The 15,350-nt window shown below is 46.5% G+C and overlaps 1 protein-coding gene across 1 annotated transcript in view; it reads left to right on the plus strand.

Annotated features, from left to right (window-relative positions):
* Positions 1-388: 388 nt before the first annotated feature.
* Positions 389-15,350, plus strand: part of USP12 (ubiquitin specific peptidase 12) — an 82,571-nt gene continuing 67,609 nt past the window's right edge. Inside the window, exon 1 of the mRNA XM_040340489.1 lies at positions 389-669. Coding sequence (XP_040196423.1) covers positions 622-669 — 48 coding nt within the window. The 5' untranslated portion in view covers positions 389-621. The remainder of the gene's footprint in view (positions 670-15,350) is intronic.

The following is a 15,350-nucleotide window of genomic DNA, read 5'->3' on the forward strand; positions in this document are numbered from 1 at the left end:
TTGGCTAAGAAAAATTTCACATCTTCCTCTGAATGTGTGTCAGCCCGCCTCTCTGAAAAGTGATCCACCACAGAACACTTTTCACAGACGGCTGCAAGTGTAATGGAGCCCGGGCAGCAATTTTCCCTACAAATGTCCTATGATGGAACCTGGTGGCTCTATGACACAATCTGGAAGGGAATATACAGGAGAAATATGTATTTTTGTGATTCATGGTTCTGTGTCTTGATACCTATGACAACATGGAGGAAAATACAAACTCCATGTAGACGTGCCCCTGGGCAGCACCCTGCTGTGAGACGTCTCCATTGATGTTTGTAATGGAGAGGTGCATTGTGGGAGGAGAGGGGACACAGGCTGTGATGACAGGAGGAGTTGTCACCCTTATGTGACGGGCACGCGCCTCCTCTATCTCCCCATGTGACGGGCACACGCTCTCTCTCTCTCTGTCACTGAACTTCCATCATCTCCCTCCCCAATTCCTCCTCCTCTACCACCGGCGGGGGCGCGCTCAGGGGGTCTCGGGCACGCACTGACTGAAGTACGGAGTGTCCGATGGGCGGGAGCGCGCGGCTCCGGCCTGTCTATTGGCGGTGATAGGGTGAAGATGGCGCCGGGCGGATGGAAATCCTAATGACAGTCTCCAGGATCGCTTCTATCTGTACCATGGTAGGTGTGAGAGGCCTGGGAGCCGGATCCGGGGGGAGGGCTGCAGGGGACGGACAGCCGCGATAGAGGACGGGGTGGAGAAGGCGTCCGCTCTGCGGTGTGCGGAGTTACGAGAGGCCGGGGATGAGCTGAGGCCTAATTCTGGATGGCAGGTGGAATGGGAAGTCACGGGGAGAGCAGGGCCTGGAGATATAGGGCCTGTCCGCCAGGGAAGAGCACTACCAGCACACCCCACAATGTGACACCCACATCGGGTGAGGGGAGGAACGTGCAGGTCACACTGGCGTACCAGGGGGAGAGAGATGCAGGTGTACGGAGGGGAGAGGGGATGGAGCTACAGGTCGAAGGGGAATAGAGCAACAGGTGGGGGCAATCTGTGGGTGGGTACAGTGGGGGAATAGTGGTGTGAAGAGGGGGGGGGGGACTAGAGGGGTGAAGGGGGGGAGAGAGAGAGAGAATAGAGGTGTGAAGGGGGGGGAGACTTGAGGGGTGGGGAGAGAGAATAGAGGTGTGAACGGGGGGATAGATGTGTGATGGGGGGGTAAATCTTCAGGCGGACACAGGTGTGAGGGCATGAAGTTACTGGTTTCACATGTGGGGGCAGAGGTGCAGGGGAGGGTGGGTACAGGTGTGTGAAGTGGTGCACGTGGGCAGAGAAGGGGAAGAGTACTGGTGCAGGTGAGCAGAGGCATGAGGGGTAGAGGTGCGGATGGGCAGAGGTTTGCGCAGGCGCGTGTGTGTGGTGGGGGGGGGGGGGGGATAGGGGTGCAGAGGTTTGTGTGTGGTGCAGGTGGGCAGGGGGTGGGCAGAGGTTTGTGTGGTGTGGGGGGGATAGAGGTGCAGGTGGGGGGGGATAGAGGTGCAGGTGGGAAGAGGTGGGGGGGGGGGTAGAGGTGCAGGTGGGCAGAGGTGGGGGGGGGGGGTAGAGGTGCAGGTGGGAGGGAGGTGCAGTTGGGCTGAGGTTTGTGTGTGGTGTTGGGGGAATAGAGGTGCAGGTGGGCAGAGGTATAAGGGGGCTAGAGCTGCCAGTGTGAGGGGGGATAAAAATGAAGGTGGGCACATGTATACGGGGGTAGAGGTGCAGGTGGGCAGAGGTGCGAGGGGATGGAGTTACAGGTATAAGGGGGATACTGCTGCCAGTGTGAGGGGGAGAAATCTGTAGGGGGCAGATGTGGGGGTGGCATATAGCTGTATGTGGGCGGAGGGGTTGGAGTTACAGGTTGCACAGGTAGAAGCTGCCAGTTTGAGGGGGATGAATCTCTTGGAGGGCACAGGTGTGAGGGGATGGAGTTGCATGTTGAAAGGGTATAAGGGGGGATAGAGCTACATACAGTCGGCTGTGTAGGTGACTTCCCTCTCCTGCCAGAAATATGCATGGTGCGGGTATGATGGGCTGTCCTTTATTTTATGGTTGGCATAGTTTATATGGTTTGATAACACTACTACTAAACCAATTGATACTTGCACACAGGTATGTTGTGTTGCTTGCTGTCCAACTGTACACAAGGTTTATAATGTTCTAACATTCAGCGCTGAGCTTTGTCAATACTTTATGAAATGTTGTGTTTCGGTGTTTTATTTTAAGACTCTAGCTGATTGCTGTAGAAATATTGGATGTCAGATAGAAGAAGTAGAGTCCTCCTCACCTGTACAAGCAGAAGGCGCCTTCTTTCCCTTCACTTCAATGTGGTCACAATGGATTACAGTCAGTTTTGTACAGCCAAAGTCCACATGGTTCTCTGGGATGAAGATAGACGCAGATTGTGTTCTGTGTAATGTGTCATTTCTTGTTATGAGTGACACTCGCAGTCTTTAGCATGAAGATAGCCGGAGGAGTACTATGGTGCATATTCACATGGCTCCTCATCAGCATGAAGATCAGTAGCTGCCCATTGCTCAGGGATGAGCAAGTCCCAAAGGCCGTGTTGCATAAGAAACTGCTGAGTTCTGGCACTGAAATGAGGTTAGAGGATGCTGATCTTGTCGTGATTTTGCAATTGTTTGTCTACATGTGCCATAGCTACACTCATCAGCCATACCTTTATGACCACTATCGGGTTAAGTGAATTAGGTTGATTATTTGTTACAATGACATCTGAAAGTCGGCGAGATATATTAGGCAGCAAGTGGACAGGTTGTCCCCGAATTTGAAAGCAGGAAAAAGGGATATTGCTGTGTATGGGGCTGTGTAGCTACAGACCAGTCAGTGTGCCCATACTGACCCGTGCCCACAACCAAAAACACATGAGCGTCAGAACTGGAACACAGAGCAATGGAAGAAGGTGGCCTGGCTCGATGAATCGCATTTTCTTTTACATCATGTGGATGGCCGGGTGCGTGTGTGTCACTTACCCGGGGAAGAGATTGGGCCAGAATGCCAGCAGAGGCAGTGTGGTGCTTTGGGCAATGTTCTGCTGGGAAAATTGGGTCCTGCCATTCATGCGGATGTTACTTTAACATGTACCACCCACCTAAACATTGTTTCTGACCAAGTATGCCTCTTTATGGAAACGGTATTGCCTGGTGGCAGTGGTTTCTTTCAGCAAGATAATGTGCCCAGCCACACTGCAAAAATGGTTTGAGGAACACAAGAATGAGTGTTGAGGTGTTGATTTGGCCTTCAAATTCTGCAGGTCTCATTCCAATAGAGCGTCTGTGGGATGTGCTGGAAAAGCAAGTCTGAGCCCAGGTTCACACTGGGCTGTGGGAGTGAAGCCATGCAAGTTTAGCTGAACTCGCACAATTTCACTCCCGCTGGCAGTCCCGATTACGGCCCGAAATCGCAAGAAGTAGTGCAGGAACTACTTTTTGAAATCGGTGCAGCGCCGCAGATGCGGTGTCGCACCGATTAGGACGGTGCCATTGCCGCTGATTTGAGATGTGATCTGACATCTCAAATCATACCAGTGTGAACCAGTTCTGAACCATGGAGGCCCCATCTCGCAACTTACAGGACTTGAAGAATAAGTTCACCTTTTGTAGAAAAAAAAAATATTAAAGCGGGAGTTCACCCATTAAACAATTTTTTCAAACAATCCCCTTAGATTAATGCTTGTTTTGTCTAGGGGAATCGGCTAGTTGTTTTAAAATATGAGCTGTACTTACCGTTTATGAGATGCATCTTCTCCGTCGCTTCCGGGTATGGGTCTTCGGGAGCGGGCGTTCCTTCTTGATTGACAGTCTTCCGAGAGGCTTCCGACGGTCGCATCCATCGCGTCACTAGTAGCCGAAAGAAGCCGAACGTCGGTGCGGCTCTATACTGCGCCTGCGCACCGACGTTCGTCTTCTTTCGGAAAATCGTGAAGCGATGGATGCGACCGTCGGAAGCCTCTCGGAAGACTGTCAATCAAAATAGGAACGCCCAGTCCCGCAGCCCATACCCGGAAGCGGCGGAGAAGATGCATCTCGTAAACGGTAAGTACTGCTCATATTTTAAAACAACTAGCCGATTCCCCTAGACAAAACGAGCATGAAGCTAAGGGGAAAAAGAGTCATGTACGGGTGAACCTCCGCTTTAAAACTAACAACCTGCAAAGCATTGTGGGTGCCCTTCAGGACTCTTGCAGACCATCGGTGTAAGCTGTCTACTCGCACAAGCAGGCAGGAATAAACAATGAACCAGAGTACGAAGCGGCCACAAAGGCTAACGGTACTTGTAGTTCTCCCCTCTGTGAATGAATGACGCAGCTAGGTTGGCGGAGCCCCAGGCTCGCCGTCACTAGTTGCAGTGGTATGAGGAGAGGCTTCAGCAGTAGGAACATGCTAAATAAAGTGGTGTAATATGTTCCCCAAGGTGAGCTTATCTCTGCTATGATGGCTTGGTGCCAGCACACCTTCCATGCCTCCTCAGGTCTGTTTTGCCAGCAAGAGAGGTATTACTCAATACTAGATGAGTAGTCTTGGCGGATCGGCGTATTTAAAAATATTGCATGTAATACAATTTTGACCACTCAGCAATTCTTTGTATTCCCCATATTGACCGCAGGGGTGTTATTATTAAAAGCAACAGGTACTTTTTTCTTCGCTCCTTGCTGTGTCAAGTCCTCTCCTCTGGGATGGAGTATGAGGTCCAGGCGGACTTGTTGTCCCTCGGGGTACATGTGGCTATTTTATACACAAACCACAGCAGGTCACAATTGGAACAATTCCTGTCTCCTGTGTGTGTGTTTTTGTTATCTGGCCCTAGGCACAGGTGTCATCAGGAGCTCGGATGTTCTTTCGCGTCTTCTTAGCCCTCTTCTAGATTTATTCTTTGTGTGTTGTAATAACATCCAGTCTATCTGTTGGCACAGCAATTGCTGTGTCTGTCTCTTTACTACTAGTAGTAAGAAAAAGGGGCTTCCTCCCTATAAATTATAATGTGCTTTCTGTATGAACTGTCGTTCCTCACTTGTTGGTGTGAGCAATGGATTCATATACTTGTAGTATTGCAGTTCTGTGCACCAGCTGCTCCATGGCACAGGAAAAAGAAGTGGATTTAGCAGAGAGATTAGCGTCTTGTACCACCTGTCTTGTCACCTAACATTTCATCTCTGCTTGAGCCAGGATTCACATGATTCTTGGCACTTTGAAGCAGTTTTTTTGTGCATTTTGCAGGTTGGAGCATTTTTGTTTTAGGCAAAAACTAGTTACTAGTAGGAAGAGACAGTAGTTACATAAAATAAAAAGTGTTTTCTTCATACACTCCCATTGAAGTCTATTGGGACCTGAAATCCTGAACTGCACATGGGGACACACTTGAAATTGCTGAGGTGCGAATGGGAATGTGTCAAACATTTATTTATTTTTTTGGTGTCAAACGTGTTTAGGATGCTGAGACCTTGCATTGTCTTAAGCTTTTTCTATCCTTCCCTTTCACACTGACTGTGACCACTGGCCCCAATTTCCTGTGGTAAGGATGGCTTCTTGGCTTGCTGTGGAAACTCCTTTGAGCATTCTTAAAAAGAACATGCATCCTCTGCCTGCGCTGGAGGTGAAAATGAATAGGACGTCACTACGGGTACACATGTGCAAGGCACTATGAATGATGGGGCATGTAGTCCCAAAGATGACACTAGTTTACACTTAAAGCGGAGTTCCGGTTTAAGTTTTAAATATAAATACCCCTGTAATACACAAGCTTAATGTATTCTAGTAAAGTTAGTCTGTAAACCAAAGAGGGGGTTCACCCTATACATTTTTTTTTTTTCTAGCATTAAATTAAGCATAGTAGCTCGAGCTACAGTATGCCTTTTATTTATTGATGAAGATGATTGACGGCCGGCTCTGGCGCGTCACGCTTCTCCGAAAATAGCTGAAATAGGACTTGGCTCTTCACGGCGCCTGCGCATAGTCTGTGCGCAGGCGCCGTATAGCGCCGTGAAGAGCCGAGACCTACTCCGGCTATCTTCGGGGAGCGTGACGTGCCATAGCCGGCCGGCCGTCAATCATCTTCCCTCTGGATAGGAACGCCCATTTCCCGCGGGGAGTCGGAATCCTTACTATAGGATTATAGTGAGTACGGGGCAAAAAAATAAAGGCATACTGTAGCTTGCGCTACTATGCTTAATTTAATGCTAGAATGTTGTTATTGAGGGTGAACCACCGCTTAAGGTCCGTTTTGTTAGGTTGTTACAGCATTTAGACACTTTATAAAATAGAAATTGACTGGGGCCATCTTAGATGTGGGCATCTTGAAGCCAGACTGTATGACTTCCTGGATTTCAGCCTTGCAGATCTCGCACTTGCTCAGTGTTGCACAAGCAGTGTAATAGGTTTCAGATCAGGTTTCAGCACCTGTACTGTCCAAGTCACATGATACTTCGAGACTGGGGAGTGCACAGACTCCTGGAAAGTTACACCCACTACATTCCCAGGAGTCTGTGCGGTGTAGTTTAAGCACCTAGGTGCAGGAAGAGGGAAGATTAACTATTCTGCCTAGCAACAACACTTTGAAGGCATCTAAAAAAAAAACTACTGATGTAATGTTATATTTATGGGTGGAACTCCACTTTAAATTGCATTGCATCCAACCAGGAGTTCAGGGAAGCTGCACAGAGGAAGCTGATGACATCAGCAGAAGTAATACATTTGAATGACCAGTTAAATCGTTTTTAAACTTTTACTTGTGCGGTAAGTATACAGTGGCAACCAGAGCTTCCCCAGGGCTGTATATTGCATTTAGTTGCAGTTTCTGATTCTGAAGTCGCTGTCTTTTGTATTTCAAAATCTCATGTGGAAGGCGGTAAGATCTGGAGCTTATTTTTATGAGAGTTAGTCATTATCTTTTAATATAAATGACAGCACTTTGGTACTTAAAGCTGAACCCCAGGTATGAATGATAATCGATCTAGCTTGGATTAATGTAAGTATACATATGGCAGACCTGTAGAAGTTGATAATCACTGTAGTAGATCACTGCTGTCTTCTGGGTCCCATGCCAAGTGATTGACCAGCTGTATAGTAACCACAAGGACTCGCTTGCACAAACGCCAGTCACAGGACTCCATGCAAAACGTTCTCTGATTGGACGGGGTGGACATTTTTACATCACCTCACGGCCTCTTCCAATTAGAGAATGCTTTTGTATTCAATGGGAAAAATACAGGCCATTCTTTGAAGGATGCCCATGCCAAGCTTCCAACCCCCTGTAATTACGATGCAGCAGGACAGCCGCTCGGCATGGGACCCAGAATACAGTGGAGATTGCGGAGTAGCAGGACCTTTCACAGTGGCTCACGGGTATGGCTCATACATACACATTGGTCCATTCTGTATCAGTGTAATTTATACTAAAATCCATACCTGGAGGTAAGCTTTAACCGCTTCCTGACCAGCCGACCCGCCGTTTTACTGCGGCAGGCTGGCTCCCCTGCGTGAGCTATCGTAGCTGTAAGTCGGCTCTTTAAGACGCCTCTGTCGGCGCGTGTGCCCCTGAAGTGTGTCCCCGGAGCTGATGCGAGTGCCCGGCGGTCGCAGTTGCTCCTAAACGCACAAATCCCAGTTCTCTAAGGGACAAGGAGACTGATCGTGTGTTCATACAATGAACACCGATCAATCTCTTCCCCTAGTCAGTCCCACCCCCCCTACAGTTAGAACGCACACTAGGGAACACTGTTAACACCTTCCCCACAAGTGTCGCTTACAGTAAGTGCATTTTTATAGCACTAATCGCTGTATAAATGACACTGGTCCCAAAAATGTGTCAAAAGTGTCTGATGTGTCCGCCGCAATATCGCATTCCCCAAAAAATTGCTGATCGCCGCCATTACTAATAAAAAATAATAATAAAAATGCCATAGATCTATCCCCTATTTTGTAGACGCTATAACTTTTGTGCAAACCAATATTGTGATTTATTTCTTTTTTTATCAAAAATATGTAGAATACTTATCGGCCTAAACTGAGGAAAAAACGTGTTTTAATAAATAAAAAATTGGGATATTTATTATAGCAAAAAGTAAGACATTGTGTTTCTTTTCAAAATTGTCGCTCTTTTGTTTATAGCGCAAAAAATAAAAAACGCTAAGGACGTAAATTTGGTTTGGGTACAGTGTCGCACGACCGCGCAATTGTCAGTTAAAGCGACGCAGTGCCACATCACAAAAAATGGCATAGTCATTGAGCAGCCAAATCTTCCCGGGGCTGAAGTGGTTAATAAATACTACTTATAATATTCTATCCACGGTAAAGGCTTAGAAAACATCCTCCTGAAGTGTTCAACTACAAAATTGCATATTAAAGTGTAAGTCCAGTTTGTTCCCTCAGCTTAAATCTGCTTCCACCCCTTATAATCCCTGTTTTATTTACCCTGTGAAAGGAAGATGTGTGTACTTGCCTATTCTGAGAATAATTTTACCGCTAGCACCCTAAAAACGCAGTAATAACGCTAAAGGCGTTTTAGGGCATTTTTGCAGCGCCTCAGTGTGAAAGGGCTCCTGGTTTGGAAACGTGAACGTGGTTGTCTTTGTAAGAAACAGAAAATAACATGCAAAGGGTTTGTGTTGGCTGCAGTGGATTACATATCATTTAGATTAAACCTGTGTCCATACTATGCATACTAAGGCAGCAAAATACATTTAAAGATGTATATCCACAGCCTAAGGTAGATCTTCACTCTTTTAATCTTAGCATTAGTAAATAGGAAAGTATATCATACTTGTTTTTTAACCTCCCTTTTTATTTTTATTCAGTTATTTCCTGGCCCAGGCAAATTGTCATACATCTCAGGAGTCTTCAGAATGCAGGCCTGAGCTAAGGGCAGATGGATTCCAGGAAGTAAATGCTATATGAATCATCTGCCCTTACTCAAGATGTCCCCAGCCAGAAATGCTAGAGGGGTGATTTCTCAACAAAATAAAGCATTGAGATATGGATGGATGGGGGAGTTTGCATAGAATAGTAAAAATGAATTGAATAGTGTTTTTGGTCAGTGGTGCTCAGATGCAGTGCAGTTCTGCTTTTAAATTTGCACCAGGATGTCAACCGAATCCACGTTGATGTCATTAAACGTATGTGGCAAAATCTGACATTTTACTACAGTGCACGTTCTGATAAACCTAATAAAAACTGAGAAGCATTTGGGGTTCTGGTGATGGAAAAAGAAAGCACACCATTAAAAAACGGATTTCAGCACACTTGAACTCAAGTGCGTTTAATGTGCGTCAACGCGCACTAAATGCAACACGTGATGTGAATCCAGTGCCAAGGATTGGGAACATGAGAAGGAATCAGTATGACATGCAGGAAAATGGCTCAGAAGTGAGTTGTTGTTTTTTTTTGTTCTGTTAAAGATTTATATATGTAGTCAGCCTGAAGCAATGTCTGCTTGGCAGGATGGAAATCTCTTGGAGAGAAACTGTGTAGAGTGCAGTAATCAACCAGAATTCTCCTCTTTACTGACCCCCCCCCCCCCTTAAAGTGGCTGTGTGAACCCCTTACATACACTTAGTGAAGTGACTGGCCTCAGGTGATGGGGACAGATGAAATAAATCCTCCCACATAACATGTACCTGTTTTGTCTGCAGTCTTCTCCTCTCTACATATGTTCAAAGTCCAGAATTTCAAAAGTTTGTCTGAGATGCCAGAAAAAAGGGGGAGGAGAGATGAAGTCACACTCTGCGGAGCTCATTCAGGAAAGCTCTGAGAGTTGATTGGCGGGAAGAGACACCCCCCCACCTTTTCACATAGCTCACAGGAACAAAGCTGAGGCTGTCAATCAGCGGAAGGTCCCTCCCCTCTCACCTTTTTTCTCTTGGTGTCACGAAAACTGGTCAGAAGTGACTTATATCAGAGGAACGAAGCAACAGACAGAAATCACACTTGGTGCTCTGGATTGAGACAAGTACACCCTAAAGAGGGATATGCTTTGTTTATATGTCATGTCTGAGGCTTACAACAACTTTTAAGTGGGTAAAGACTTCATTGGTTAACATGAGTTTCTTTGCTTACCAGCCTTTTAGTCAGAACATTGTCAATTTGAAAGTCAGAAGTCCTTCCTTTTTTTTACACACAATAGAAATAGAACTTTTTGAGGATTTGTATTTGAAGGACATCAGAAGGCAGGCAGAGTAAACGGCCAGGGTGGTGACCTTGTGTGCATTCTCTGCGGCCTTACTATATACTCAGTGTTCTGTATTTATACTGTTTACACGCTCATTAAACAGATCAAGAGATAATAGATGTAATACATTTTTATTTACTGTTCACAAACCAAAACATTAGATCTAAAAAACCCAAGGGCAAAAGGCCTGACCTCCTGTGATACTTTGGTGTTTTAGCGGCCGTAGCCCTGGAAGTGTTAGTTGTCACTTGGATTATTTAGCACTTGGGAAAACTGCAGTGGTTGATGGGTTCTTTCCTTGTCTACATTGAGAATAGAAGCTCTTGAGGGAGTCTCATTTTCACAGCTGTTACTGTGAAGAAGCCTTTCTGAATTTGAAGATTAAACCTTTTCCAGACATTTTACTAAGATCTATTATGCTGGTAGCTTTGACAGCAGAAACATACAATATATTGCTTACGCATGGACATTTCAGTACATTTTATAACCATTTTGTTTTTCATTCTTAAAGTTTTTTTTTTAAGTCAGCAGCTACAAATACTGCAGCTGCTGACTTTTTTAAAATAAAGACCCTTGCCTGTCCAGGGCGCCCGCGATGTTGGCACCCGAAATCTGATCGATCCCTCGGATGCTGCCGCCGCCACCACCTTGTGGCTACGCTTCCTGGTTCCCTACTGCGCATGCACGAGTTACGCTGTGCGATCTGAATGGTCCCTGCTGTCTTCTGGGACCTGTGTCTCCCAGAAGACAGTGCGGGGGTGGGGGGAGGAGGAGGAGCCAGACGTGGCATAGATACCCGCAGATAATGCGTCTATCTATTCCCGGAAGTGGGAGCAAATATCTGCATCCCCTCCCCCGAAAGGTACCAAATGTGACACCAGAGGGGGGGAGGGTTCCGAAAAGCGGAAGTTCCATTTTTGGGTGAAACTCCGCTTGAAGCATATAGTGGTGTTTAAGGGGTGGAGAGGAAATGTTTAACCACTTGCTTACTGGGCAACATAAACCCCCTTCGTGCCCAGGCAAAATTTCAGCTTCCGGCACTGCGTCGCTTTAACTGACATTTGCACGGTCGTGCGACGTGGCTCCCAAACAAAATTGGCGTCCTTTTTTCCCCACAAATGGAGCTTTATTTTGGTGGTATTTGATCACCTCTGCGTTTTTTTTTTTATCGGACACTTTTGACACCATTTTGGGACCATTCACATTTATACAGCGATCAGTGCTATAAAAATGCACTAATTACTGTATAAATGTGACTGGCAGTGAAGGGGTTAACACTAGGGGGTGAGGAAGGGGTTAAATGTATTCCCTGCATTGTGTTCTTACTGTGTGGGGGGAGGGGGGTGACTGGGGGAGGTGACCGATGCTGTGTCCCTATGTAAAGGGACACAGATCGGTCTCCTCTCTCCCTGACAGCACGTGGAGCTCTGTGTTTACACACAGAGCTCCACGTCTCTGCTGTGTAACCGACGATCGCGTGTGTCTGGCGGACATTGCGGCCGCCAGGCACTCGCATCGGCTCCCGAACGATGCGCCGGGCACGTTGTTTCCCCGCTGCGCGCCCCCAGTGGCGCGCACAGGGAACAACAACAGGACGTCCAGGGACGTCCACCCGGCACTTGAGAGCCGCGCTGTGGATGTCTTTCGACCATAGCGCGGATCTCAAGTGGTTAAAGGATGTTTATCCTCTTATTTTTTTTGCAGTCTGGCACATGTCTGTAAATCATCATGAGATTGTGTAGCATTTGGCATGTTTTATCGCAAATACGGTATGTATTTCAACAGTGTATTTAGTTGTCTGAATTCCAACTTTAAAGCTAAACTTGAGTTTTCCAAAAAAAAAAAACGCTACACAGTGTAAACATTACCGATTTTAAATGATACATTTTTTTTTTGTCTAAATATCAATTTTTGGATGTAAGGCTGCGTTTCGTAAACATACAAAAACCACCTGTCGCTCTTAAAGTGATTGCACTAGCTCATTCTGAAATGCTTACCTTAGAACCATGCTGTTGCACTGGTCCCGCCCGGCGCACCACTGTGACCGGCAGCATGTCGTTCCGGGTTCGCAGGCTCCGGCGCTGTGGTTAGCCGGAGCCGCAATGACGTTACTCCCGCCGGTAACGGCACAGGAGCTGAAGAAACGGCACAAGCCGTGCCGTTTCTTCAGTGTGCATGTGTAGATGACATTGACACATGCGAATACAGTGAATAACTCCTAAACTGCAAATTTAAGAGAAATTCCCGGTACCTACAGATAAGCCTTATAGGCTTTCCTATGGGTAAAAGTTGTTATGCAGGGTGTACAACCACTTTAAGTTGCCATTTACTGGTAATGGCACCTCCCAAATGAGGAAAAAAAGGCACAGAGCGTGATGCGATGCATGCGCAGGACAGCCTGTTGTGATCAATGGGCTGCCCTGTGTGTTTTTTTTTGCGTGTTCATAAAATGCTAAATGCCAACGCAACCTTAAAGAGGCGCTCTGCTTGGGGGGGGAATTAAGTCAGCTACTACAAATACTGTAGCTGCTGACTTTTAATATAGGGACACTTGCCTGTCCAGGCAGCAGATTTTTGGATGCCGCCGCCATCTCCACTAAGGGTAACCGACCATGACGCCTTTTGGTTCCCTACTGTGGGGATGGGAACCTGTCAAAAAAACGGGTCCCCCTCTGAAAGGGGCCAAATGTGGCACCTGAGGGGGGGGGGGAGAAATTAAATAAGCGGAGGTTCCACTTTTGTGTAGAACTCTTTTAGGTGCATTTGTGTGATCTGCTATAGCCCCTTTCACTATACACGAGATCGGGCCTGCAGAAGAGGCCATCGTGCAGCTCCTTGTCATCACTATTTCACTTCCTTTCCTCTGCTGACGCTACATTTCCCTATAATCTTCACTCCTGCATAGGAAGTAGGGGATGTGTTTCGGAGGAGTGGAGGCGTGAAATGGGGAATATAATGGGCATATTGTTTTTTTTTTTGCATAAATATAATATAAAAATTGCATTGATTATAAAAATATATTGTAATGCATATTTATATACACACACTGTCCAGCGCTGTCACTCAAGGAGGTAAGGTGTGTCAGTATAAGGCCCCTTTCACACAGGCATGTCTGTTTTGATGGTCTCTGCTTGCTCAGCAGGGATTGCTCCGTTGATCCCCGCTGAGAAGGAGGACGACAGTTCCTTCTCTGCTCACTGTGCTGAGATGGACCTGTCATAGCCCTGCTGTCCTCTATGGGAGATCAGATGAAAACGGATCCACCTGTCCGTTTTTCCATCCGTCTGGATTTATCAGATCGGATAGCAGTGGGTGTCGGTGGACATGTTACAGCTGACATCCGTTGCTCCATAGAGGTGCATGGAGCGTCCGATCAGGTCCGTCTGAAAAACTGACAGGTGGACAGCATGTGTAAAATGGGGCCTTATGCTTATTCTCTTCATTCACATCTCCTTGCGTTACGCTGGCACCACACATGCACGGCGACGGATCACAGGGCTTCACACCAGCACAATGCTGGTCATGTAAAAGATCACTGGTGTTAACCAGACCAAAAGTACAGTGTCGGCTGTCAAAGGGGCAGCCACATCTATTCTCTGTCTATATTTTGTCACAAGAGAGAATTGCAATAGTAACACATTCCTGAAAAAAGAATCTAAAATTGTGTTTCCCGGGGTTCAGCTTTAATTTCCTCATCACATTGAAGCAAGCACAGAGAAGAGCCAGACACCAATTCAAGGATGCATGTATTAATACAAATCTTAAGGGCTGACATTGCTGAGGACCTGGCTGTCATTCTGATCTTTTGTTCTCAATACTTAAAGGGGTTGTAAAGGTACATTTTTTTTTTTCCCTAAAAAGCTTCCATTACCTTAGTGCAGTCCTCCTTCACTTACCTCATCCTTCCATTTTGCTTTTAAATGTCCTTATTTCTTCTGAGAAATCCTCACTTCCTGTTCTTCTGTCTGTAACTCCACACAGTAATGAAAGGCTTTCTTCCTGGTATGGAGTGTTGTGCTCGCCCCCTCCCTTGGACTACTGGAGAGTCAGGACGATCTCTCCGTTGCAGATAAAGGAGCTGTGTGTTAGTGGGCATCCTGACTCCTGTAGTCCAAGGGAGGGGGTGAGCACGACACTCCACACCAGGGATAAAGCCTTGCATTACTGTGTGTAGTTACAGACAAAAGAACAGAAAGTGAGGATTTCTCAGGAGAAATGAGGACATTTTAAAAGCAAAATGGAAGGATGAGGTAAGTGAAGGAGGATTGCACTAAGGTAAAGGAAGCTATTTAGGAAAAAAAAATTGTACCTTTACAACCCCTTTTCATTAACCTGTAACATGCATGCAGTCACTAAAGTCGGATAGCAGTCAGAGTGCCTGATCTGCATATTTAGCCTAGTGACTCACCCTTTTCATTTAAAGCGGAGGTCCACCGACGGTTCTTTTTATTTATTTTTTTCAACCATTCACAATCGCCTAATCACAATGTCTCACTCACTGTTTTGGTGAATTATCTCCCCCGATGTCCTGTTTCCATGTAAACATGAAGTTATAAAAACTGGACGGCTGGTTTTATCTTGCTTGTGGGCATTTGAAGCCCACAACCATTAACTTCCTGGTTCCAGTGAATGCTGAGCTACCAGCATTCCTTGCTCGTTCCTGTGCAGCGCTGTAAACTTCCTGGTTGCCATCGCAACGGGCGGCGGAAGTTCCTGCCCCGTTGTGATGGCAACAAAAAGTATACACAACAAACACAGACAGTACCAAACCCAGCAAAAATTAGCGGCGGGCCTCCGCACTGACTCTGTGAAAAATGACACGAGCTCCCAGGAGACAGTGCGGGGCACAGGACATTACGTACATACCCGCCCATAGACGCAGGAGTCAGATACTGGAAACAAAGAGAAAAGCACACATACACAGGTACACCCTGTTAAGAAAAAAAAGGTTCAGTTTAAGAATGTTTACATTAATGTAATTCAATTGAGCTAAACTTATGAAATTGGGTGGACCTCCGCTTTAAGCCAGTAAGCCATACTGACAGCCAAGAAACTGCCATTTCCTTTGTCACTGACAGATGACTGGTAATTGGAAACAAACCAGCATGGTTCCTGATCATATGATCCCCATGTCAGCTGT

This window comes from Rana temporaria, chromosome 2 (assembly GCF_905171775.1).
Source record: "Rana temporaria chromosome 2, aRanTem1.1, whole genome shotgun sequence".
NCBI classification, from domain to species: Eukaryota; Metazoa; Chordata; class Amphibia; order Anura; family Ranidae; genus Rana; species Rana temporaria.